General features: G+C 34.9%; 2 protein-coding genes, 1 long non-coding RNA gene and 1 other non-coding gene across 4 annotated transcripts; 3 read left to right on the top strand and 1 right to left on the bottom strand.

Annotated features, from left to right (window-relative positions):
- The first annotated feature begins 563 nt into the window (after positions 1 to 563).
- Positions 564 to 11,066, top strand: LOC117689015 (uncharacterized). The gene is made up of 3 exons (XR_010714927.1): positions 564 to 688; positions 7,271 to 7,411; positions 10,657 to 11,066. It is a non-coding gene; the product is annotated as an uncharacterized lncRNA (long non-coding RNA).
- A 3,954-nt stretch (positions 11,067 to 15,020) lies between these two features.
- Positions 15,021 to 16,944, top strand: LOC136276164 (uncharacterized). The gene is made up of 5 exons (XM_066087281.1): positions 15,021 to 15,153; positions 15,318 to 15,383; positions 15,483 to 15,599; positions 16,552 to 16,647; positions 16,750 to 16,944. The coding sequence occupies exons 1-5, from the start codon at positions 15,145 to 15,147 to the stop codon at positions 16,942 to 16,944; spliced, it is 483 nt and encodes a 160-aa protein (XP_065943353.1). The 5' UTR covers positions 15,021 to 15,144.
- A 20-nt stretch (positions 16,945 to 16,964) lies between these two features.
- Positions 16,965 to 19,708, top strand: LOC105338724 (uncharacterized). Its single transcript, XM_066087822.1, has 7 exons — positions 16,965 to 17,062; positions 17,231 to 17,296; positions 17,397 to 17,455; positions 19,094 to 19,190; positions 19,262 to 19,369; positions 19,457 to 19,478; positions 19,641 to 19,708. Exons 3-7 carry the CDS (start codon positions 17,427 to 17,429, stop codon positions 19,676 to 19,678), a joined length of 294 nt encoding a protein of 97 aa, XP_065943894.1. The 5' UTR covers positions 16,965 to 17,062; positions 17,231 to 17,296; positions 17,397 to 17,426; the 3' UTR covers positions 19,679 to 19,708.
- Positions 19,709 to 20,314: 606 nt separating this feature from the next.
- LOC105338713 (uncharacterized) lies at positions 20,315 to 23,174 on the bottom strand. The gene is made up of 3 exons (XR_010714729.1): positions 22,735 to 23,174; positions 22,026 to 22,262; positions 20,315 to 20,770 (listed from the first exon to the last, which is right to left on the bottom strand). It is a non-coding gene; the product is annotated as an uncharacterized protein (transcript).
- Between the last annotated feature and the right edge of the window lie 510 nt (positions 23,175 to 23,684).

Raw genomic sequence — 23,684 nt, 5'->3', positions numbered from 1 at the left:
TACATGTAAAATATGGAATATAGGATGATGATGATGATGAAATATGAATAATATGCATGAATGTAATTATCATAAAATGCACCCTATTACACGTAGAAATTCAAATACGAATTCGCTACATGTATATATGCTCGCTATTTTATGTCTCATTGGTGATTTATTTTTGCGTTTAACACTTTTCAACAATTGCAATGAAAACGTTGTTATCTTTTATTTATCCTTGAATTTATGAAATAGAAGTGATTATCTAAATTCATTTAAGTTTAACTCCTAACAGCTCATGTGCTGATGAAAAAAATCAAGGAGGGAAGGGGGAGGGAGGCATTATTTTGTTTACTGGGAAGATCAAAGGTTTACGTGTTTATATTCAGTGACTTTTCTATCTACGCTAATGTAAAAGGTTTGAAATTTCCCAGAAAGGGGGGATTCAGATCCCCACCCCATCCCCGAAATCCTTCTCTAGATCCGCGCATGCAACTGCGGCTATCATGACCATGAATGTTTTCATAAAAAAAACTTCTTTTATTATCATTGCCTTTATTTTACATTAATTGTAGAAAAAAAAACCTTATTCTTTTCCCCGCCTGTGCTGAAACTGACAATAACAGAAAATAGCTTGGTAATCTGAGGAATCGACGAATGCTCTGTTGAGGGAAGACAACTTCAGTGCAGCTCGGGTCTTCAACTAGTAAGTACATGTACATGGCAGTAGTTGAATTTTGAATTGAACATATATTTTATTGATTAAATCAAATGGATTAGATACAAGTTCTAAATAACTTTGATAGTCTTCCCCTAATAATGAAATTTTATAAATATTGCCAGTAATTACGTTAGATATCGCAGTAGTTCTATATAATCAGGCACGTAGCACTCAGTAAAGATGGGGAGGGACGATCCCCACTTTCCGAACAGACTCCAGGATCATGAAGCAATTTCAGACTTAAGTTAAAAATCGTACACTGTCTTAATATTTCTTGATTAAAAACACGAACAAAATTGAAATGCAATTAAAAGTGTCTTGATATAACGTTGTTAATTACTTATAATAAACGTCATTTTATGATAAACAATCATTTTGTAACTGCCTGAAAGTTTAACTAAAGTTTGAAATTGCTTCATGATCCCAAGGCCAGAAATTTTTCCTTGATTAAAAATATATTTAGATAAAACCATTTTAACTGGAGCTTGGACTTTGGGTAGTTGTGTCAAACAGAAATGTGGCGTAGGCCTGCATGCCTATTTCATTGTAGCCACTCAGTCGTGGCTCTTTGAAATCAACAAGCTTTGTCTGGCTTTTGAGCTAATGCTACGCAATCGGTGTATATTTCGCTTGAAACCAAGCGTCATTTTAACTTGTTTTGACGAAAGAAATCGATTGTTACATCCTATTGAAAGTCCAAGGCCTTCTTAAAATGGTTCTAAAGAAATTATGAACTAACACCCTCCCCTCCCCTCCCCTCTTTAGCATTAGGAATTAAGATTTTGATGATTGGCGAATTTCTTGTTTGCTTTGTAAAGATTCAGGGTAGCCCCCCCCCTTCCACTTTCAAAAACTATGTATATAAAATATGTAGTAAATGAATGTCTGTACGCAGCTGATACTTAAGTTCGGGTATATGACAGTGTTGTCTTTGTACAAAACAAGTAAAATCTCCAAATATTCAGGGAGCTTAAATATTTATGCAAGAGTTATTTATTACATATGTGGATCTAAAAAGAGGGGATCAAAGAGATCGAAAACCTTGGAATTGGAAAACTATATCGTCCTTCGGAGCCCCCCCCCCCTCCATCCGCGTGTACTATAATTCAGTGATTAAAAATACATCTAAATAATTATCTATTTGTAGGGCGAATGGTTATTCGTGATTAATGATCCCCATGGAAAATTCATACCTATTGAATTTAAAAGTAAAATTACCAAAAATAAATGGGCTTTAACCCCATCCCCCTGGCTGTGGGGCGGGGGGGGGGGCAAAATTATCCTTTCGAATTCCACACCCTCCGCCAAAAAAAATCAGGATCCGTGAATGCATTATCATTGGTAGAATTCTAATTAATTTGATTTAAAAGATTATCTAAATACATCATTTAAATCAATAATTATTCATTTTGCATGACCCCAATTGCACGAAATTAAAACGTGACGGCGATTAAAATAGCATGGAATTAAAGGTTTAATGATTTTATTGAATTAATTTACTTCTAATCTTTTTTCGCACGTTCTCAATATCAACAGTATAAATGCACGATGATCCAAAATTAATTATCAATTACTTGCAATTGCTATTTGTTAAATCATTAAAGTTAAACTTATGTTTTTGTTTCATTTTGTTTACTTTCAAGAAGAAGAAAAACATTACATCCACAAAATGATGAAAAATCAGATGATAAATTCTACTTACTTTATATCAAAATTCGGTGATAAAAGAATTTCATTGTATATCATTGGTGTCGGATGACATAAACTTGTTGGGTTCGACATGTAAACTCCCCCCCCCCCCCCCCTCCTTCCTAACTGTTCATTGTTATATAATTGGACCCCCGGGCATTGGGGTTGATTACTTGCAAACATTTACAGTTTCTATATGCCGTACCTTATATTAGATTAATGTTATTTGTTCAAATTTTAATAAATATTATGTGCACGGGTCGTTGCAAATTTATGTATTTCTAATATGATTTTATTCACAAACTTTGTACAAAGTGCCCTATATAAAAGATATATATTCTTTTAAATCAAGCATATTTGTAAAAAACAATTGATATAAAAAACCTTCTGTATACAAATTTATACAATTATTAAGTGTTCAAAATTTTAAAGAACTATGTAATTTGAGGAAGTATGTCCATCTAGCTTTCAATATTCATGATAATTAAGAAAAATTTCTCTGGTTTTTTCGCCTGTTAGTAAAATTTTATTTTATATACATTGTCAATGTACTTTACATGTACATGTACAATACCATTATTTCAATATTGCTATTATTTATATGTAATAAATTAACTTATGCCATAAGATGTATGTCTTGTGCAAATAAAGAATATAAATATAAACCGTATAATCAAAAATATTGTTTAAATCATAATAAGAGTTTGTGAAATGAATTTGTTTTTAGACAGCTTTATCTAATAAGTCATTTTGTTTTTTGACCAAGAAGTTCGCCTTTATGTACTACAGTGGAATAAATGCATACAATTTTCAAATATTCATCTTAGTCTACTAGAAGTACTAACAGTTTGAATTGTTTATGACCCATTCTGTAGAGTGAAAAAAAATATTTACTATGGAGTTGCCCCCTCCCCATTAATTTATTTGGGAGCATGTAAAAATTGAAGACAAAGGAAGGAAATTAACGGACATACCCCCCTCCCCCCCCCCCGGATTAGGATTTTCGTGAATTTGGGAAGTTGTGAATGGTAATATGTATTGCATATGCAACTGCATTTTGCTGCAGTAGTTCCATTAATTGAAGACATGCAGGTATGTATGTTAAACCGTAACCTAACTTTAAACCTAAAATCAAGGCAAAATGGTAAATATACATTTAATGAGAAAATATTATTATTTCTTCAATCATGCGCGCATCTAGCTGCAGGTCTGTAGCTCCCGGTCTGAAAAATTCGGATGGACGACCTTGGAGCTACAGTGCCTCCCATACTGAGTAGTAAAAATCCGCAATTTACGGCACATAAAAAACTGCTGTCGCGTCGTGTTTAAGATGTTATTGATGTTATGACTTTGCGACACTATAAGTACGGGGAATAGCAACTCGCTTGGCAGTGGAGGACCCTTAGTCACTAAATCCGGTCCAAAAGGTTTGGGACTAGCGACTCTGAAATCAGATACAGGGAAGCCTTGATTAATTAACTGAACAACTTTAATGATGCAGGTCTCCGATTAGAATGCAAACAACATAATAGTCACCAGGCACAATAAAAAAATATTTCTAACTGCTTTAAGCATTACAAATGTAGGTGCCCTATCCTACTGTCCTTTCCGATATATTTTATTTTATCAAATAAAACATACAACATGACTACTTTAGTCATGTTGTATGTTTTATTTGATAAAATAACATATATCGGAAAGGACACTACCTAACGCTGGTGACTATCAGAGTGATCAAACAATATAAAAATACTCACTCTGTATAAAAAAATCTAAACAATTACACATTTCTAAATAGTTGTTAAAGTAAACAAATGCTGAGGAAATTCGAACGTATAGAAGTAAATAAGGTAAACAAGTGATTTGATAAATAAAACTTTACAACGATAAACCATTGATAAAAGCATGTATAATTTTACCCGTTTCTTCCTTGAGATAAAAATCAAATAAGTATAACAAATAAAACTTACGATGTAGACGTTTCACGCGGCATTGTTTAAAGAAATAGTAAAATGAAAAACCAAAACGGAATAACCATTTCCGGTTTTATAAAGAGAATATAAAAACGCTTATGCCGCCTGGTGTCAGTTATGAAACTTGTTAAAAATAAATTTAACTAATCAACAAAATGAATAATCAAGCCAAAAACCTTTTTCCACTAACTTAACATTTAAAAGTAGAAAAATATCAAAACTGGCTTAATGAAAATAAACAAGGTCAAATATAAAAACTTTAACTCTGATGAAAGCTCAAATTTCTTAAAAAGTGCATTTAAACATTAAAAATAATAAGAAATACTTTATATTTCATTAAAATAAAGAAAATGAAAAATATTTGAACTTTGCATGAATGAATTTAACAAAAATGAACGTAAACCATAATTTACCTGAAATCAGATACAGGGAAGCCTTGATTAATTAACTGAACAACTTTAATGATGCAGGTCTCCGATTAGAATGGCCGAGCAGGGCTCGACATTAACGCTTGTCCGCTTGTCCGGTACCAGTTAAAAAAATATGCGGACAAGTGAATAATGCTGGCCACTTGTCCGACTGGACAAGTGCATTTTTTATAGTAAGAAGTCTCCAACATTTAAAAAAGAAAAGAAAGTTTTGTGATAAGTTTATCTGTAGTCTCGTTATAAGTTTATCGATTAGTTATTTTGAATTTCGATCCCGACATCAAATTGCAATGCAATTGAGTTACTCTTGATCGGGATTGAAGTTCACTAATTTCAAACAACTTTCAAGGTGTGGATCTTAGTTCTTACAAAGTACCAAACACATATGTTAAGAAAAAGAAAGGAAGAAAAGGTAGCAAAGATAAAGGATTATGGAAAGAAATGTAACTTATTTTAGGTTTCATTCATCATTGATAGACTATGATGACATTCCATGTTTAGTTTAAAAAACAGCTGAGAAATCAATATAACAGTTACATGTATTTTTAAACGTGATGCTAAATTTAAGATGTCTTGTAATTTGCCATGACAAAGCTACAGCTGACAAATCATGTTTAATGTTATATAGAACAAATACATGTACATAATTATAGGAAAGACACTTTAAGTTTCCATTTAAAAAGTCAGGTTATTAATTATAGCTAGAGTATTAATCAATAAATGATTTTATTTTAGTAATAGAGTACTGTAGTTCTCAAGTTGACAATATTTGATCTTTAATATTGAAAATTTTTCGGACAAGTGAAGTTGAAGTTCGGACAAGTAAATGTTTTGGTCACTTGTCCGAATGGACAAGTAGGAAAAAAAGTTAATGTAGAGCCCTGCCGAGGTAGGGCACGCTATCTCAATCGGAGACCTGGGCTTCCCTGATCTATTTCGACCAATCAAAAATTAGATTCTTTGTTCGGAACAATTTTGGTAATTAAAAAATTAACCCACGTGACCTTATCGACGGACACTGGCCATAAAGAAATAATTGAGTTAACGTAGATAATCCCTTGACAAAGAAAAATCTGTTGACACCTGAGCACATCTTGTTTTTGACACCAGGTAAAAAGATAAAAAGACACCGTAATAACAATTACAAACATTGAAGCACCCATATGTAAATTTCTTAGGTCTTCGGATTAATCAATTACATAATTATACATTTTTGTGACATTGTTACACCGCATGTTTTACAGATAATGTTTAGATAAGTAATTTGACAAAAATAAGCTATTTACTTTGAACCATCTGACTTTGTTCAAAAACTCTGTAACAATATTTGTTAGATATGCCGACATTAAAGTCTTGTATGTATTTTATATAATGGAGAAAAAAATCAAAATTAAAATGTGCATTGCTGATAATGGTAAACCTGAGTAAAATATGAGATCAATAAAAAATATTCTACACTACATATCAAACACACTAATTGGCTAAATAATGTCTCTAATGAAATTCTACACAAAAAAATAAAAAAAAAAACATTTATCTTTAATTAAGACACACATATATTGTTATTAATCATATCTGTTCTTTCGGAAAGGACACTGCGCTGGTTTTGGACTGACCTGCAGCTAGCGCGCATCAGCCTAGAGGGGGGGGGGGTCATTCTGAAAATGTTTTTTAATTGTATGTGTAAAGACATGGCATTAGCTATAAAAATGTATTTTCAATCACTTTTTGTTGTAAAGGATGATAAGAAAAACTAAATAATGCATTTTATAAAACTTTTAATCTTTTATTAATTACACTCCATATAGCTACGCGAAATTTTGACGGATTCAACAAAAATTGTAACAACTCGTAAGTTGCTTTGAGTACAGTTAGGCATTACAAATAAATGAAAACATTTAATTTGTATTTGTTTTTCTAAGAACAATTGTCAGTGACATTAATTGCACGCTTTCATTGACTTCGGGTGACTAAGAGATTTACATCCACTCTGCAGAAATGGACAGGGCTGAAATCAACACGATCCAGTTCTAACCAGTTTATCGATCGGTCGAAACCATAAGCAGCCTAAAAAAATCACGGACTGCACGAAATTATCATGATGATCTCAGACTAAGAAAAAGTGGCTATTTCTTCTATCTGTAACATTCTTTCATTTGGGGTGTTCCAAATCACTTTTTACAACTTGGTTGCAAAATAGGTAAAACATGTTTATATATAATTGGTTGTTTGGCATTATTTAAAACAACAAAATGCTATGAAGGTAAGGATCATTGCAGAAAAAAATTGCATGTATTTTTAAGTTTTAAAATGTATTTTTTCTACCATGATAGCCGCATGAATCACCAAAGACAGCATTTTATTGTTTAAATGTTTAAATGTTTGTTTGAACTAACGTAAATATACATGTACTATCTATATAGGGAAAGTGTAAAATCATTCTGTTTGTGAAAATTGTTTCGATTTTTTTTCTCCAGGGGAATCCTGTCTTTACAGCAAATGAAAATGGTGAACGAAAGAATACAACCTTTTCTATCATCATCATCATCATCGTCGTCGTCGTCATTGTCGTCGTCATCATCAAAATGAAAGTCCTGCATAATGTTCTCTTATCTTTTGTAAGTACATGTATATATTATTTAAAAAATATTTATACTAAGACATGTCCTGGGCTACTATTCCAACCATATTTTACCGATGTTCTTAATAAACACCCAAACATGTCAGTGAAGAACAACTGAAATCACGATAACGCAAAATATTCCTTATTATTTTTGTCTAACATACATGTACCCCTTTTTACATTTAGATATTGACGGAAAGAAAACCATTTTCGTACGGGAATTCGTTTGAACCCTTTCTTTACACTTTGTTAAGTTTTCCAACGGTATTTCAAATCGGAAAACTATAACTTTTTTCAGATTTAAAAAAAAATGAATATACTTGTAGTTAATTTTGACACCAAGATAATTGCGAAAATCGAATTATCAATGGAAATGAAAAGACAAAACACCGGTACAGACTTAACATGTCCATGTAGTAAACTCGAGCTTCTTTGATCAAGATTTGCTGTCATTCCCTGCATTAAATCTTTACGTTTTTACTTTATTTGAAAGCTCTAAATCCATTCAATTAAAATTTTTAGCATTTGTTGATATTTTTGTGTGTATCTTTTGGAGTATATTTATTCCAATCATGTAAAGCACTGCAGCACAGTATTTGACATTTTTTCTTTCAAATAGTTAAAAATGTTAGATGTTTTCATTGGCTTTTATATAAAAGATGAAATAGTTGGCACAAGCACGATAAAGGGATAACAGATAATTGTTACAAGTTAACCAAGAGAGCTAACTCTCTCAAAGATTTACCTTACAGCGAATTACAGAATACCGGTAGAGTTTTCAATAGCTTGTTGGATTGTAAATTTTAAGCCATTATTGTATTAGCATTAAGTAAAAAAGAATTCAAAATATTTCAATTTTGAAATTTGAATTGATTATACAGAGCTCTTCTTTTCAATGAGATTTTTATAGTTAAAGAATAGCTAAGACCATTAAGCCTTCTTAAATTCTTAGGGATAGGTTTTCGTTAATAGACTCTTTTTAGAGATCACTTGTCTCTATTATTTCATTATTACATGTATGATATAATTGCATAGTATGTCGAACCATTTTTTGTTCATTTTTGTATATACTTTGTCCGATTTTTTCCTTATCTTATTCTTAAAATCGAAATCTTTAGACATTTAGAAATCAAGATATTTAGAGGAGAGGGCAGGGATGAACAATCTAAACTGAAATGAATAATATGTACATGTACGTGGCCTTAATCCTCTTTTTAAATTGTATTTATTTCAAACCAGTGAATGGGTATTTAGTGCCTCTCTTTTTGAATTTGGTTCTTTAGGTCAATTTTCAATATAATTTCTATTACTGTCCCAAATAAGAATTTTTGATAAAAGACTGTTTTGATAAACAATCTGACGGGGAGGGGGGGGATTCCCATTAAATTTTGCGTTTTATGCATACATCATTTATCCATATAGACGTATAATACAATAGTCTGGTTATATGTCATTAATGTTTACAAATTAATGTCTAAGGTTTACAATCAATCTGTCGTGGTATAAAAAAGTATGAAATTAAAACACGCTAGATTATGCATTATTATCCATTTGCAGGCATATTTTAAACCAAAGTTGTCAGATTCAAAATATATGCTTGATGGTAACATGCCCCCTATACTTTCCGCCATGATGTCAATTATAGTCAACCCGTTTCTGGGCACCCCATTCTGGAAAGTTTTTTCCATTAAGACTAAAATCGCATTAATTTTTCCGATTTTTTTTAACTATTTGTATTAATCGAAGTCCGATCCAAGGTATCTGCCCGCGATGCATGATGTCCTATACTTTTCGTTAATTAGTCAATCCGCGTTCTTGGTTACCCCGTCCTGGAAAGTTCTATCCCATTATCTCACCAGAGGTCGTGCTTCGCAACGAGTATCAAATTTAAAATCGCCCACTAAAGAAACGAAGTGACTCATTTTATTTATTCAACATTTGTCAAATCTTAACTTCTATGTATTCCCTAAATTCGCTCACAGTAAATATATTTACATTCACTTTCTTTCCGTCTATTAAATTGCATTGGTTGATTTGAGTCATATTTACGCATAACACAGAAGACCCAATCACCAAATCTGGTGCGTATGAATACATTCAGTATTCCTTCAGTATTTCTCGAAGAACATGAACTGACTCTTCTCGCGATTTCAAACCGGATCACGACCTGATATTATACTTACGCTGATTATTATTTCATTTATGTAAATATGTTTTGAGGGTTAAATGAATTCAATTCATTAATTTCTTAGTATACCAAAAGTAATTATTCATTCGTGAAATTAAAGAAAGAGAAATAAAATTGTGTTATTAGAATTTAAAACGCTGTGCACTAATTTTGTCAGCATAATTCGGCTGTTCCAATGGCTCTTCCGTTAATTTCGCATTACTCGTTGAATAAGACAGAGCTTTATAAAAATAATTCATAATCATATTTGCAGGAAGGTTATAAATGTTTAATAACGTAAATATAAGCATTGAATCATTATTTTTTTGAAAGATGTTGTCTCATAACTGCAACGGTGTGTGCAATCATTGTCATTCCGTCATCATTCACTTTCCTTTCATTATCTCAACAACCGTTGCACTCATTCAACTCAAATTTAATATATGGATGTATCTTATTAATATACAGGCTGAGTTTAAATTTGCTCTCGGTTGGATGAATTTTGACAGAGTTGTGCCTCTTGAACTTTGAAAAATTGAATATACATTTTCCGATCATTATCTCAACAACCGTTGGACACATTCAAGTCAAATTTAAGATGTGGATCTTATGAATATACAGAATGAGTTCGAAATTGGTTCCAGTCATATGTATAACTGTATGCATATATATGTATACATTTTTTGTTGTCTCATGTATTTATTTTTTTTTTATCTTTCTTTAAGTAGGGGCAACTTTGAGTTAGAATGTGTATAGGATTTTATGTTTAATTGCTTGCTAATGCAATAAAAAAAGTTTGTGTTAAGAACCATGAACTTAGTCATTGTCCCTGAAATTTAAAAACATGATCATTTGTTTTGCAATTCTAAAAGATTGTAAGTGTTGTGTAAGATAAATTCCCTAAATGGTTTGCCTTTAAGTCATATATATACTTTATATATAGTAAATGACAACCAAATACACTTGGTAACAGTGACCAATGAATTTGATTTTTTAAAAATAGCCATGAATTAGTATTTAACTAACAATTTAACAAGATTCCTGTTTATTATTTATGTTTATTACCATTGTAGCTTCCGTAAAGAAACGGACACAAGAACCTACGGTGGCACATAAAGAAAACCAGTACAAGCCATTACAAAGAATTCGTCAATACGAAGTTAGTTCATGAGATTTGGAACGCAACTACTTGTACCAGTATTGGAATTCATCGAGGCATCAATAGACGTCTTAGTTTTTATGCGTTTGAATTCTGTAAAAAATATACACCTTCCGTCAGAGAAATACGTGCAACTTATTGAAATAATCTTTTTCGGGATAAATTTATGTGCATAGACAGACAGACAGACCCACCTATATTAAATGATTCACAATGGAGTTAAGAAATAATCCATCGTGATCACAAAACACTGTACATACTCTGATGATGAAAGTTATTTTGGACTTTGATATTTACACGTTTGGAGTTATATTAATAAAGTGTTCTGGTTTGTTGTTGTCTTTGAGAGAGGAAAAGAGCATGGGAGAGTGGAGAAAAAAGGAGGTAGTGAAGTACTCTTCCCCTCTCTCACTTTTTTACCACTTCCCCTCTAATTCTCTTATCTAAGTCTTCAAATAATTGGGTTAGAGAGAGAGAGAAAGAAATAAGGTGCGAGAGAGTGAGTGATACAGAGGAAGGTACGGTGAAAGAATAAGCAAGAGTGGGTGAGAAATAAGCGAGAATAAAGAGTGAGGGAATGGGTAACAGAATATTCTCTTACCCCACTTGCTCTCTCGTTAGTCCCTAATCTCACCCCAATTTTGCACCCCACTCCTTCACTCCCCATTCCTCTCCCACACTCTTTCACCCCTCTCTTTAACCCCACTCCTACTCAAATCTTTCACTCAAAGGTGAGATAGTGGAGTAAGAGAGGAGGCGAGAGTGGAGTCAGAGGGGGCGAGAAAGAAAGGGGGCGAGAGTGGAGCGAGAGAGAGGGTGCAAGAGTGGATCGAAAGGGGCGAGAGTGGAGCGAGAGAGGGGACGAGTGGAGTGGAAGAGAGAGAAAGGGACGAGAGGGGGCGAAAAAGAGATGGGGCGAGAGTGGAGTGAGAGAGAGAGTGGAGAGAGATAGAGAGGGGCGTGATTGGAGAGAGAGAGAGGGGGGCGTGAGTAGAGCGAGAGAGGGGCGTGAGTAGAGCGAGAGAGGGGCGTGAGTAGAGCTAGAGAGAGGGGCGTGAGTAAAGCGAGAGAGAGAGGGGCGTGAGTAAAGCGAGAGAGAGAGGGGCGTGAGTAGAGCGAGAGAGAGGGGGGCGTGCGTGAGTAGAGAGAGAGGGGGGCGTGCGTGAGTAGAGCAAGAGAGAGAGGGGGCGTGAGTAAAGAGAGAGAGAGGGGCGTGAGTAGAGAGAGAGAGGGGGGGCGTGCGTGAGTAGAGAGAGAGAGAGAGAGAGGGGCGTGCGTGAGTAGAGAGAGAGAGAGGGGCGTGAGTAGAGAGAGAGGGCGTGAAGAGAGAGAGAGAGGGGCGTGAGTAGAGAGAGAGAGGGGCGTGGAGCAAGAGAGAGGGGCGTAAGTAGAGCGAGAGAGAGAAAGGGCCGAGAGAGATAGAAAGGGGCGAGAGAGAGAGAGTGGAGCGAGAGAGAGGAGCGAGAGAGAGGGGGCGTGAGTGGAGCGAGAGAGGGAGAGAAAGGGGCGAAAGAGAGAGAAAGGTGGCGAGAGTAGAGCGAAAGAAGGGGCGTGAGTAGAGCGAGAGAGAGAGAGGGGCGTGGAGCAAGACAGAGAGTGGCGTGTAGCAAGAGAGAGGGGCGTAAGTAGAGCGAGAGAAAGAAGGGCGAGAGAGATAGAAAGGGGGCGAGAGAGAGAGAGAGAGAGGGCAAGAGAGAGTGGAGCGAGAGAGAGAGGGGGCAAGAGTGGAGCGAGAGAGAGAGAGGGGCGGGAGAGAGAGGGGCGAGAAAGAGAGAGTGGGGCGTGAGTGGAGCGAGAGAGAGAGGGGCGGGAGAGAGAGAGGGGGCGAGAGTGGAGCGAGAGAGAAAGGGGGTGTGAGTGGAGCGAGAGAGAAAGAGGGGGGCGTGAGTGGAGCGAGAGAGAGAGGGGCGTGAGTCGAGCGAGAGAGAGAGGGGGTGAGTCGAGCGAGAGAGGGGGCGAATGTGAAGAGAGAAGGCGATAGTGGAGCAAGAGAGAGGGGGCAAGAGTGGAGGGAGAAAGAGAGAGGGACGAGATTGGAGCGAGAGAGAGAGAGGGGCGAGAGTGGAGCACAAGAGAGGGAGCGAGAGATTGGAGCGAGAGAGAGAGAAAGAGGGGGACGAGAGTGGAGAGAGGGGGCGAACGTAAAGCGAGAGAGGGCGAGAGTGGAGCAAGAGAGAGGGGGCAAGAGTGGAGGGAGAATGAGAGAGGGACGAGATTGGAGCGAGAGAGAGAGGGGGCGAGAGTGGAGCACAAGAGAGGGAGCTAGAAAGTGGAGCGAGAGAGAGAGAAAGAGGGGGACGAGAGTGGAGAGAGGGGGCGAGAGTGGAGAGAGGGGGCGAGAGTGAAGAGAGGGATGAGAGTGGAGCGAGAGAGAGAGAGAGGGGGATGAGAGTGAGAAAGAGGGGTGAGAGTGTGATGTTAGAGAGAGGAGTAAGAAGGGGTAGGAGTATGGAGAAAAAGGGTGTGAGTGGGCGTTTGGAGATAAGTGTGAGAGTTAAGGGGAAGAGAGGGTGAGTGGCGTGAGAGTGGCTTGAGTGAGAGAGGAGGGAGAGAGAAGAGGGCAAGAGTGGAGCGTGAGAAAGAGGTGGGCGAGAATAGGAAGCGAAAGAGATAGAGAGTGGAGCGAGAGATAGAGAGTGGAGCGAGAGAGAAAGAAAGAGAGGGGGCGAGAGAGTGGAGGGAGAGTGTAGTGATAGAGAGGGATGAGAATGGAGTGAATGAGAGAAAGGGGTGAGAGTGGAGTGAGAGAAAGAGGGGTTAAAGTGTGGAGTGAGAGAGTGGGGTGAAAGAGAGGGGTGAGAGTATGGAAATATTTCAATACTATATTATAAAATAATGATACAAAAGAGGATAGGGGTGTGAGTGAGCGTGTGGAGAGAGGTGTGAGAGCAGAGGGAGAGAGAGAGGGTGAGAGTGGGTTGAATGAGAGAGAGTAAGAAAGGTGAGGAAGAGGGAGAGAGGGATGGGAGATATAGAAGAGAGGGGTGGGAGAAAGAGTGGTTTGAGGGAGTGTGGTGAAAAAGAGAGTAGGGTGAGTGAGTGGGGTAGGCGGTGGGGCGTAATTTAGGTGAGATATGAGAGAGAGAGAAAATAGTCCTTTAGATTTTAGAAAATATACATTTACAAACAAAGCCGAGTTCTTTAATAAACGGAAACTGTTGGAGTAAAAGTAAAACCATTCAACATTTTTTATTATCGGCCGCAGGAGCTATGATCTAGTCTGTTTGTGGAGTGTTAGAAAGTGCCATATTATTTTTCGTCTCGATAGTTGTAAAGGTCATGAATGGAAAATCTTAAATTTGTTCAATGTTACATTGATATGACGTTTTGAAAAATATTTTATTTTTTCTTACCTTTTATTATATTTTAATATAAAAAGATTTAAGTAATCTTTTTGGTACGTAAAAGTAATGCTCCAAAAGGAGAGGAGTGTATAAAATGTAAGAGCAACTCGTTATAAATATGAGTTTCCGAATGACAGAGAGTAGAATAAGACAAACGATATTCTGAATATATCGAGTTTTATACAGGATTTAGTTTTCTTAGTAGCCTATTTAGCTAAGCTGATCAACAATAGTAAAAATCATTCCTTCGATCGGCTATCGCGGTTGACTTTCCGATCCTTTGTTCCTAATGATAACGTCCCTCGCAGCTATTCAGTGCAGTATATCATTTTTTGTAACGGACCCTCTGTTTATATGTTTATGATGATATAAAAAAATAGCGTTATTGTATTAAAAAATGTTTTTTATTATCGAATGTTCATATGAGAGAGAGAGAGAGAGTCACGCGATTTTATAATATATATAATTATACAAATACTTATATTTACATTTGCAAAATATGTTCCTTTTATGAATCTATAGAAAAGCGAAAGCGTTCAATTCTGTATGAACATTTTCATGAGGTCATAATGATCATAGCACGCGCTTATCGCTTGGATTATTGTAAACATAAAATCTCGATAATTTTAACAGTTTTGAACCATTTGTCTTTTTCAAACGTAAATATAAGTAATAAAGAGCAATGTTAAAAAGTTCACCGGGATATGAAGTTGGTTGGTTGGTAAGTGATCAAATTTACTGAAAAGCCTTTCGGGCTTCACATGATTTGATCACGTGACCAACCAACGTCATATTCCTATGAACTTTTTAAATTGCTGGTATTTTCTTAAATGAATACTATTGAAGTAGTTTTAAAAATTAGGCGATTTGAAGCTGTACATCAAAATAATCTCTTAGTATTATTTTTTTACCGCGCTTTTACACTTTCGTTGTCGTTAATATGTGGTGTCATTGTGACGTTTTTCCTTTGTGACGTCACTAATAGTTCCGAAATAGCCATGAAATACATTGAAGATATTTTTTCATTATAAATTTCCTTTACACATAATTTGCACACAATGGACAAGGTAAATATTGGCGCATAATTTCCGGAATTGCGAAATTTGCAGATTTTGTCTCTGTAAATGTATATGTAATATTAAACCTGTGTAATAATTTGTCTCCTATTTTGTTTGCCATTAAATGATGCAGTTTTCAAAGACGAAAAAAAATCTTTGTTTCATATTTACAGACAATTCATTCGCTGAATGCAAGAATAAAGGAAGAATATGAATTAGTCACTCTGTTTGTTAGAAAGGTAACGAATCCGTTCATAAAAGCTGGATATCTACTAGTATTATGATTACAAAGAAAGAAAACTTAAATGGTCATCAAATTGTATTTATTAATTTGATAGGTCGGTGATCTGAACCGTAGAACTGGGGAATTTACCTTTTGTCAACGATTTAGAGAATCAACTGATCTAAATAGTCATGGTTTTGGTTCAGGAGATGATGGGCGCTACGAAATAAAGGTAATGCCTAACTTTATTTTTTGCCGGACTCATTGCGTAAGCAAAACTAGTAGCCAGGCTATAGCTACGGTGCACGGTTTACCGGATGTTGACTGAACAACCGTTGAAATCGCTCTTCGCACAAAAATTTGATTCAAATTTAAGAATTATGAATGTATAGCACGTCAGTTTGTCAGTGTAAGATATGATGTATTTAAACATCACTAGTATGATATTAAATCTAATTCTTTGTAACATTCTCAATAAATCGAGTTTACACAATGTAAAGTTGCTCAACGCTGGAATACATTGTTTACACTAATAGCGTAGGCCATTCTAATATTTTAGATCCCTTTATCAAGCTGAGAGTACAAATTGTTGCGGGAAATTTTTTAATAGCGTGTACAACAGTTCATCTTAGTTGGAAGATGTTAAATATTTAGCTCCCAACGATTATTAAATTTACGATTTCAATATGAATTTGCATTAATACACTTATATTAAATTTAGTTAACTCATTTATAATGACCCAATGTGACTATTTAGTCTATTATATAATGCCATTTCATGAAAACGTTTTCCATACAAATCAAATGAAATCGGATATCTGTAATTAGAGTACTTTGATTTTATTCCATTTTTTTAATCGTCCCTTTTTATCTTTGATTACGAGACGTAACGTCAGCATGTACGAAATTTTGGAAGTGAGAATGAAAATATTTTACCTTCATGGTGATGGTAATTGACTAAACGATTATATCACCGATTAAGTATGAATATGCGATTAGGAATAATCTCTCTCTCTCTCTCTCTCTCTCTCTCTCTCTCTCATCTCTCTCTCTCTCTCTCTCTCTCTCTCTCTCTCTCCTCTCTCTCTCTCTCTCTCTCTCGATTCGTTTAAGTAGTGCCGCCTTTTTAACCAGAACATAACCAATTATTCTTTGTTTATAAAGTAACTGCATTTCTCCTCTAGACTTCACTAAGCGACAGTATCATAGAGATTGGCAGCACCACACACACATTAAAAACTGTGAAATCCAAGAACAATTTTGCATTCAGCCTACAACGAGTAAGTACTTGCCACAATATGTTTGCCGTATTCTCAGGACAATTTAATCAATACAATTTGTGTAATTATTAATCATTACTATTGATGTGTTTTTCCCCACAGGATTGTCACGAAAATAACAATACACCATGTAAACAAAAGGGATTCACAGTATGTCCTTCGCCCCTTACTTCTCTCATCAAAGAGACCCCAAGTGCAGAAAAGGCAAGTCTAAAACAAATTTCAAGATGTTTCTTCCTAATGATTCCATACTGGAGTAGATGTCAAAATACAATGAAATTCCATTTCTTATTTTAAAAATCTCACTATTTAGGATGAAAATCCTACAACAGTGGATGTGATAAAGAAAGTTACAGAAGATGAAGACAGATCAGCAAGATTAAAGCAGATAAAGGACTTTTTTACTGATCCAGTGGTACATACTCTCTCTCTCTCTCTCTCTCTCTCTCTCTCTCTCTCTCTCTCTCTCTCTCTCTCTCTCTCTCTCTCTCTCATATTTTCTATTTCTCTTGCTTTGTTATTAAACCTCACCCCAAACCAGTTTCTTTGACAAGTGTTTTTCTTTTTTTTATGACTTTGACAGGACAGGGAGATATTTCCTTTAAGCGAAACAAAGAAACCCCCTTCTCGACCCATTATCACAAGAGAGGTACACTTTTTTTTCTAGCCTCATTTCTTAATCAAAAAGAGTAAACGTAGGTTATTCATTTAGATGATGTTAAATATGTTATTTTCAAATTATGTTTTAGATCCCTTCGATTGAAGAAAGTGTTACAAAGATGTTAGAACAATTCAGAACTGCAATGAGGTACTGAAATGTTTGTCAAATTGAAACATGTTGGTGTATGTTATCGTTCATAAATTTATTTGATAATACATTACATGTATATAATGTTTATACAGTCATATTTAAATAAGAGTTTATCTCAAAATAGTAGCCCGGAGTCAATTCATTGTATTCAATTCATTTCATTCATTTCCTGTAATTCATTTCTGCGAATCTAAACAAATGACTGCAAAAATATTACTTATTAGGTTAGACATTGACGGTCTACAGAAATTTGTCGGGTTAGTAACGTATATAGAAAGCAAGGCAAAGCGTTTAAATAACCAATGACTTTGTGGCATTTCAGTCCAAAGCAAAATAAGGTGTTTTGTCTGTCGTTTACAACTTTTAATATATAATGTTATTTTTATGGTACACCCACTATTATTGGCATTTTTGTTGTTGGTTTCCCTCTTTATCTCACCAGGCATTAGCAATGAAGCAGAACTTAATAAATGGTACTTCAAAATTTCCCCTCCATTAATTTTTTTCAATATCCGGGGTAGTCGGCAGTAAATAATAAATTGCCATAATAAATATTTAATATTCATAATCATCGAAGCATTACCTTATATTAATTTAGTTCAGTTGCACGTTCACGAGCAAGATCCTAGAAAATGTAGCTAAACTTTCAGTGCTTACTACATGTAGTATTAAATTCTAGATGACTACCATAGCTACATGTACATCTTTGCACAAAATAGAGTATTTAAATTATTTATTCTTGTTTTTCGCTACATATTAAATGGAACTGCATATTTTCATACAAATTTACAAATGTTTTCCGATTCACTTGTTTTAGTAATTGACATATAGCAGTATTTCAAAAACCAAATGGGCGTTTCGTTTATAGAGTTCCATCACTTACATGTACATGTAGTGAAAAACAAAAGAAAGAAAAAAAAATGCGCTGTACACATAAAATTGAACTTGTTGTAATACAAGCAAGTTAATTATTTGGTAAAAGTTTTCTTTCTCACAAAGAGCAGCAGTTGAAAACCGAAACTCCTTTGCATAAAAATTAATTTTAATTTGCACATGGCCCTACGAGCAGACCGGTATGAATTTCTTTTGTAAATTCATAGTTATTTATTATTAGTTTGAAGAGAACACGGATTTTTCTTCTTCTTTTTTTGAGTATGGAAATTTAGAATCTTCTGGATGATATTATTAATGGTATATCAGAAAATTTTTCTGGCGAATAATTTTTGCACATTTTAACCTATGCTGCGGGAGCATTCAATGTTAAAAATTTAACCGTGTAATTTATGAACTCAAAGCGATATTAAGGTAGAGAAATCAGATCAGTATCGAGAGACCATAAAAAGGAAAATTAACAAGCTTTGGGTGATGTCATGTTGTAAATTGTTGTCATGTTGTAAATTTTGTATTTACACCTACCCAGTAAATTCAAAATTTACAACATGACAATGATCTTAATGTACATATCTTCATGTCATGTCCTAAAGCTTGATCCTAAATATGAAAGCTCTGAAAAAAACTTAGACATTTTCACGACGTTCCTAGAAAATGTCATTGGCCTAGTTCATAGATATAGCTATGTACATTTTAATATCGCCGTGCTTTTTTCCTCATCAGATTGCATGTCTTCCCTTTCAGAAATGAAGAAAACGTCCTTGAGACTCACAGATATGGGGAATCGGCTCCTCCCTTAGGACAGGTTCATACCCAGAGCCAAAGAAAAATAAATTATCAGGTAAGTGTCTGAGTTTTCAACATGACAATTACTTGTTTTATTCAAAATGTTACCTTTTGATCTTATTTCAGAAAAACAATGGGGAAATTCGACCAGCAAATCAAGACAGAAATGGATATTTGATTGCAAATGATGAGGAAGTGAGAGAATCTGAATCTTGTAGCAGTGTTCATGAAAAGGTGAAATAGGCACGCTTAAATTGTACTAAGGAAAAAAAATCTATTTTTAATTCGTCTTAAGCATAATTTGTTTTTCATTCTTGTCAGGTTGCACATCAAACTTCATGGTATGTCCAATTATGCTGCTGTGGTACCTACGAATTCTAACAAGGTTTTTTTAAAAAAATACTTTCATAATATAAGGAATAAAATTGCAAAAAAATGCAGAGGTTTATATAATGATCAACGAACGTAACTCACCAATGTTTATTTCTTGTTTAAAATTTCATGTCAAATTGGAAAATAGACAGAAAAGCAGCAATGAATTGAAAACCCACTGGAAATAAATATGAACTTAATGGATCATTTTAAGAATTTTGGGTAAAAAATACTGTATGCAGTATGAAGAAAACCTATTTGTCCCTCTTTCAAATAATACCAAATACACATGTACATTTGTATTTAATGAAACTATATACAAATCTCTCTTTTTTGTCTTCGTCAAATCAAATGTTATAGAGAGAGAGAGAGAGAGAGAGAGAGAGAGAGAGAGAGAGAGAGAGAGAGAGCGATATTTCATCGATAGATAGGCTCTTAATGTTTACTTAAAACTGAAAACCAGTTACACGATTTACTTCAAAACTAAATACCCGTCTCAGAATATATACACAGTCAAACTTCGTTATCTCGAAATGGATGGAACTATTTAAAAACTTCGAGATATTCGAGATATTGTGGGTAAACTACAGTAACTTAAAAAAGTGGTTAGGACTTGAAAATCACTTCGACATATCCATTGTATTCGAGATATCAGAGTACGAAATATCAACTATAGTTCAACTATATATATATATATATATATATATATATATATATATATATATATATATATATATATATATATATATATATATATATATATATATATATATATATAGTTACAGTTCTCTCCGTGGAGGTATTCTCTTATCATAATAATCATATTTTGATGAAGATGAACTTATAGCAAATACAAATTGTTTTTAGGTAAAGAAATTGTCTTGACTTTAATAATATATTGAACTATGCATAAAGTCAAGACGTAGCGAATATTTCGATGTTAAAGAACAATCCCCTCAGCTAATTTATTTTTCCTCTTTACGGATAAACATTAGATGTTAATTACGAGAAACAGTTTTATTTATCAATTACACATGGGTATGTCACAGTGATCCCAGGATGTACCAAAATAACACCAAGGGTCACTCTCATCACCAAATGGGTTTCTACAGTAGTTGAACTGGTCCTCCAGAAACGTGTAGGTGTGGTTTTTTTGGGAGGTATCCGCCCAGTAATTGCAGGGACTCCCTGATTTGGTCACATTGGTTCTCCCATAATAATCCACTCCGTTTGCCGTTTTCTTGCAGTTTCTTGAAAAATCATCTTAAATGAGAAGGGAAGAAAATGGAGATGCAAATCTGAAGATCTTTATTGTTATTTCTAGACAATAAATAAACTAACCAAAACACCGAAAGAAAAAAAACCATTGATATGCATGCGCGGATGCAATAAAAATTTCCTGGAGGGGGGGGAGGGGTTCGAGGTATCATTTAATGTTTGCCGGAGGATGGGGTGGGGAGGGGGGGGGGGTTCAATGCATATTTTCGGTGCGTTAACTATCATAATATAGATTTTAAGAAATTTCAATATTCCTGGATGGTGGGGGGGGGGGGGGTGTCCGGACCCCCGACTCCCTCTAGATCCGCGCATAGTATGAGCAGATACAGAGAATCAAATTCAAATTTATGTACATTCTCTATGTTTTGGCCGTCATGATTTTCTAGACGTTGAATTAAATAATTGTTTCGCAAATAGCGGAGAGAGAGAGAGAGAGAGAGAGAGAGAGAGAGAGAGAGAGATCAAATTCAATACATTACGTGATTTGGACAATTTATAAAATTGGTTCTCGAATGCCTTAATTGTTTGCTCTACCATATTAATGAAAATCATTACCATGATTGCTTTTAAAATGTTCATATCCCTATATCCCTAGTGTCTTCCGACACTGTCTCATTTGCCTGCGACTTTCTAAGTAATGCTTCAGATCTAGTCATCTGTTAACACGATCATCGAACAACGAAGCTCGTCGCATTTCAGTATCTAATTTTAAACAAACTGGAACATTCATGAAAAAAATTTAAAAAGATATTTTTGACGCGTAAATATTTTTTAGTGGTCTTAAAAAAAGAAGCAGAAAAAGGTGGAGGAGTCAGAAAAAGGTGCGTTTTTAACCAATTCCAATAAAAGGAAAGTAAAAAATGAAACTTTGAGATGACCCCTAGAAAATATGGATGGTAAATGTATGATTGCTTAATCTTAAAGTAAAAGGTCTTGCAAGAAATTAAATAAAAAGTATAAGGTAGAGATAATTAGGTTCTTTTTCGTTAATTAAAATGAATTTTTGTTTAAAATGTTCTTTCTTGTGTTCTTTTCTCTACCTGTAAGTGCTGACAACCATAAAATAAAGTCATACTAGTATAATTCGTGGAGTTCGTGGATTAAGGACTATAAAAACCAGTCGTTGAAAATAAAGAAAAAAAATATCTTCCAATTAAATTTCCCCAACCAAAAAATTTCTTTAAAAGTTCGAAATTGTCCTCCCAAATGTAAACGCTAACAATATGCTGTAAACACTTACAGCAGAGAGGAATACCACATGACTGCCACCGTGTGCCGGGGTCCACGGTGAAACACCAGGGACCAGCCTCTTCTTCTCTATCCTTGTCTAGATTTCTACAGAAGTTCTCCTGGTTCCCCAGGCTTTGGTAACCATGGTTGTGAGGACTCTGCTGGTCCCATCGTTGGCACTCTAGTCCATATTTTGTAGTGCGGCGATTTCCGATGTATTCCCATCCAGCTTTTGAATGAATGCACTCTGAATAAAAACAGAGTTATAATAATACCTTGCGTTGTCACTATCCTTGATAAACGTATCATTGGGATGTTGTTGGTAATGTAGCATTATCAATCATTCTTATGTTTCAAAAATACATGAAGGAAAGAGAACGAGTGTTAACTTTTTCTATTGCAAATATATGGCAGTTAAGCTGTAAGTAAAATACTGGAAACATGTAAGAGGGAGATACATGTGGATATTTGATACAGTTCTATTGAAAAAATGAAACAAAATATAATCGAATTTCAGAGTACGTTGTTTGACTGATGTTTTTTTGTCTACTCAACATTTCATTAATATTAACTGGTCTAAACAAATTGATTTTTAAAGAATTCAGAGCAATCCGAAAGACTCGATTAAAGCAAAAATACATGTACTTAATGCGGGACTTTCAAACATTTATAGAACGTTTACAGCAATTGTTACATTGGATTTAGTTACATGTTAATACCTTTTGTGATAAACTGTGAAAATCCCAATGTCACACGAAATGACGAGTTATATATAAATGATGATAAGATACACCTTTCTTGTGTTGGGTTATGGAAAAACGAAAAGCACTGATCGTTGGACAAGCACGACACACCACATCCTTCTAAACTAACGACACTCACGCGGTCTTGTAGAATTCCCTCTGTTGGTTCCCTGTCGTCTGCTTCAGGAACTTGTACATAGGTTGATGATCGAAAATACGTATTCTGTGTCCGTACAGAAAATTCACATAAAATGATAATCTGAACAACGAAACAACGAAAAAGTATGAAATTGAAACGAGGCATCATACTATTCATGAAATAATAAGCAAAGTGTGCTGTGGTATTCTGCAGCGTAAAGAACCCTCTCGCATCCTGCTACATCATGTTTAACACTAAGCATTGGTTTATGGATCTTTTCAATAAATTACTTGTTACCACTGAGGTTGATCGTGGTCACACCGGATAAAATTGCACACTAGTGCGCATAACCCTACTGCGCATGTCTCACACCAAACGGCATTTTAATTTATAATTAAAAAACAATTAAGCATGATTTCAAAATTAAGCTCATTATAGACAACAACACTTCTGAGTGTTCACTCTGATAAATAAATAATTTGAAAGTCATGAAAATAAGAAATTGAATTTTCAACAATTTGTAACCGATATGTCTTAGCAAAAATAAAAACAGTACTAATTAAGATCACTTACTCGACACGAAACCCAAAATAAGTGGTTTGTTTTTATTGCGTGCTTCATATAATTGGCATTTTTTTTTGCCATTGACATGTCTTTAGTAATAGTCTCAAATGATGAACACTTAAAAATGCAGAATGGCTTTTGAAGAAACCAAAGTACTCAAGGTACAAATATCCGGGTTCCTTGTAGGGGCATGGTCACGATTTATGTCAAATTTTATTTTTCT

This window comes from Magallana gigas, chromosome 6 (assembly GCF_963853765.1).
Source record: "Magallana gigas chromosome 6, xbMagGiga1.1, whole genome shotgun sequence".
NCBI lineage: Eukaryota > Metazoa > Mollusca > Bivalvia > Ostreida > Ostreidae > Magallana > Magallana gigas.
Note: the sequence above shows the minus strand (reverse complement) of the source record. Positions and strands in the feature narration are given on the sequence as shown.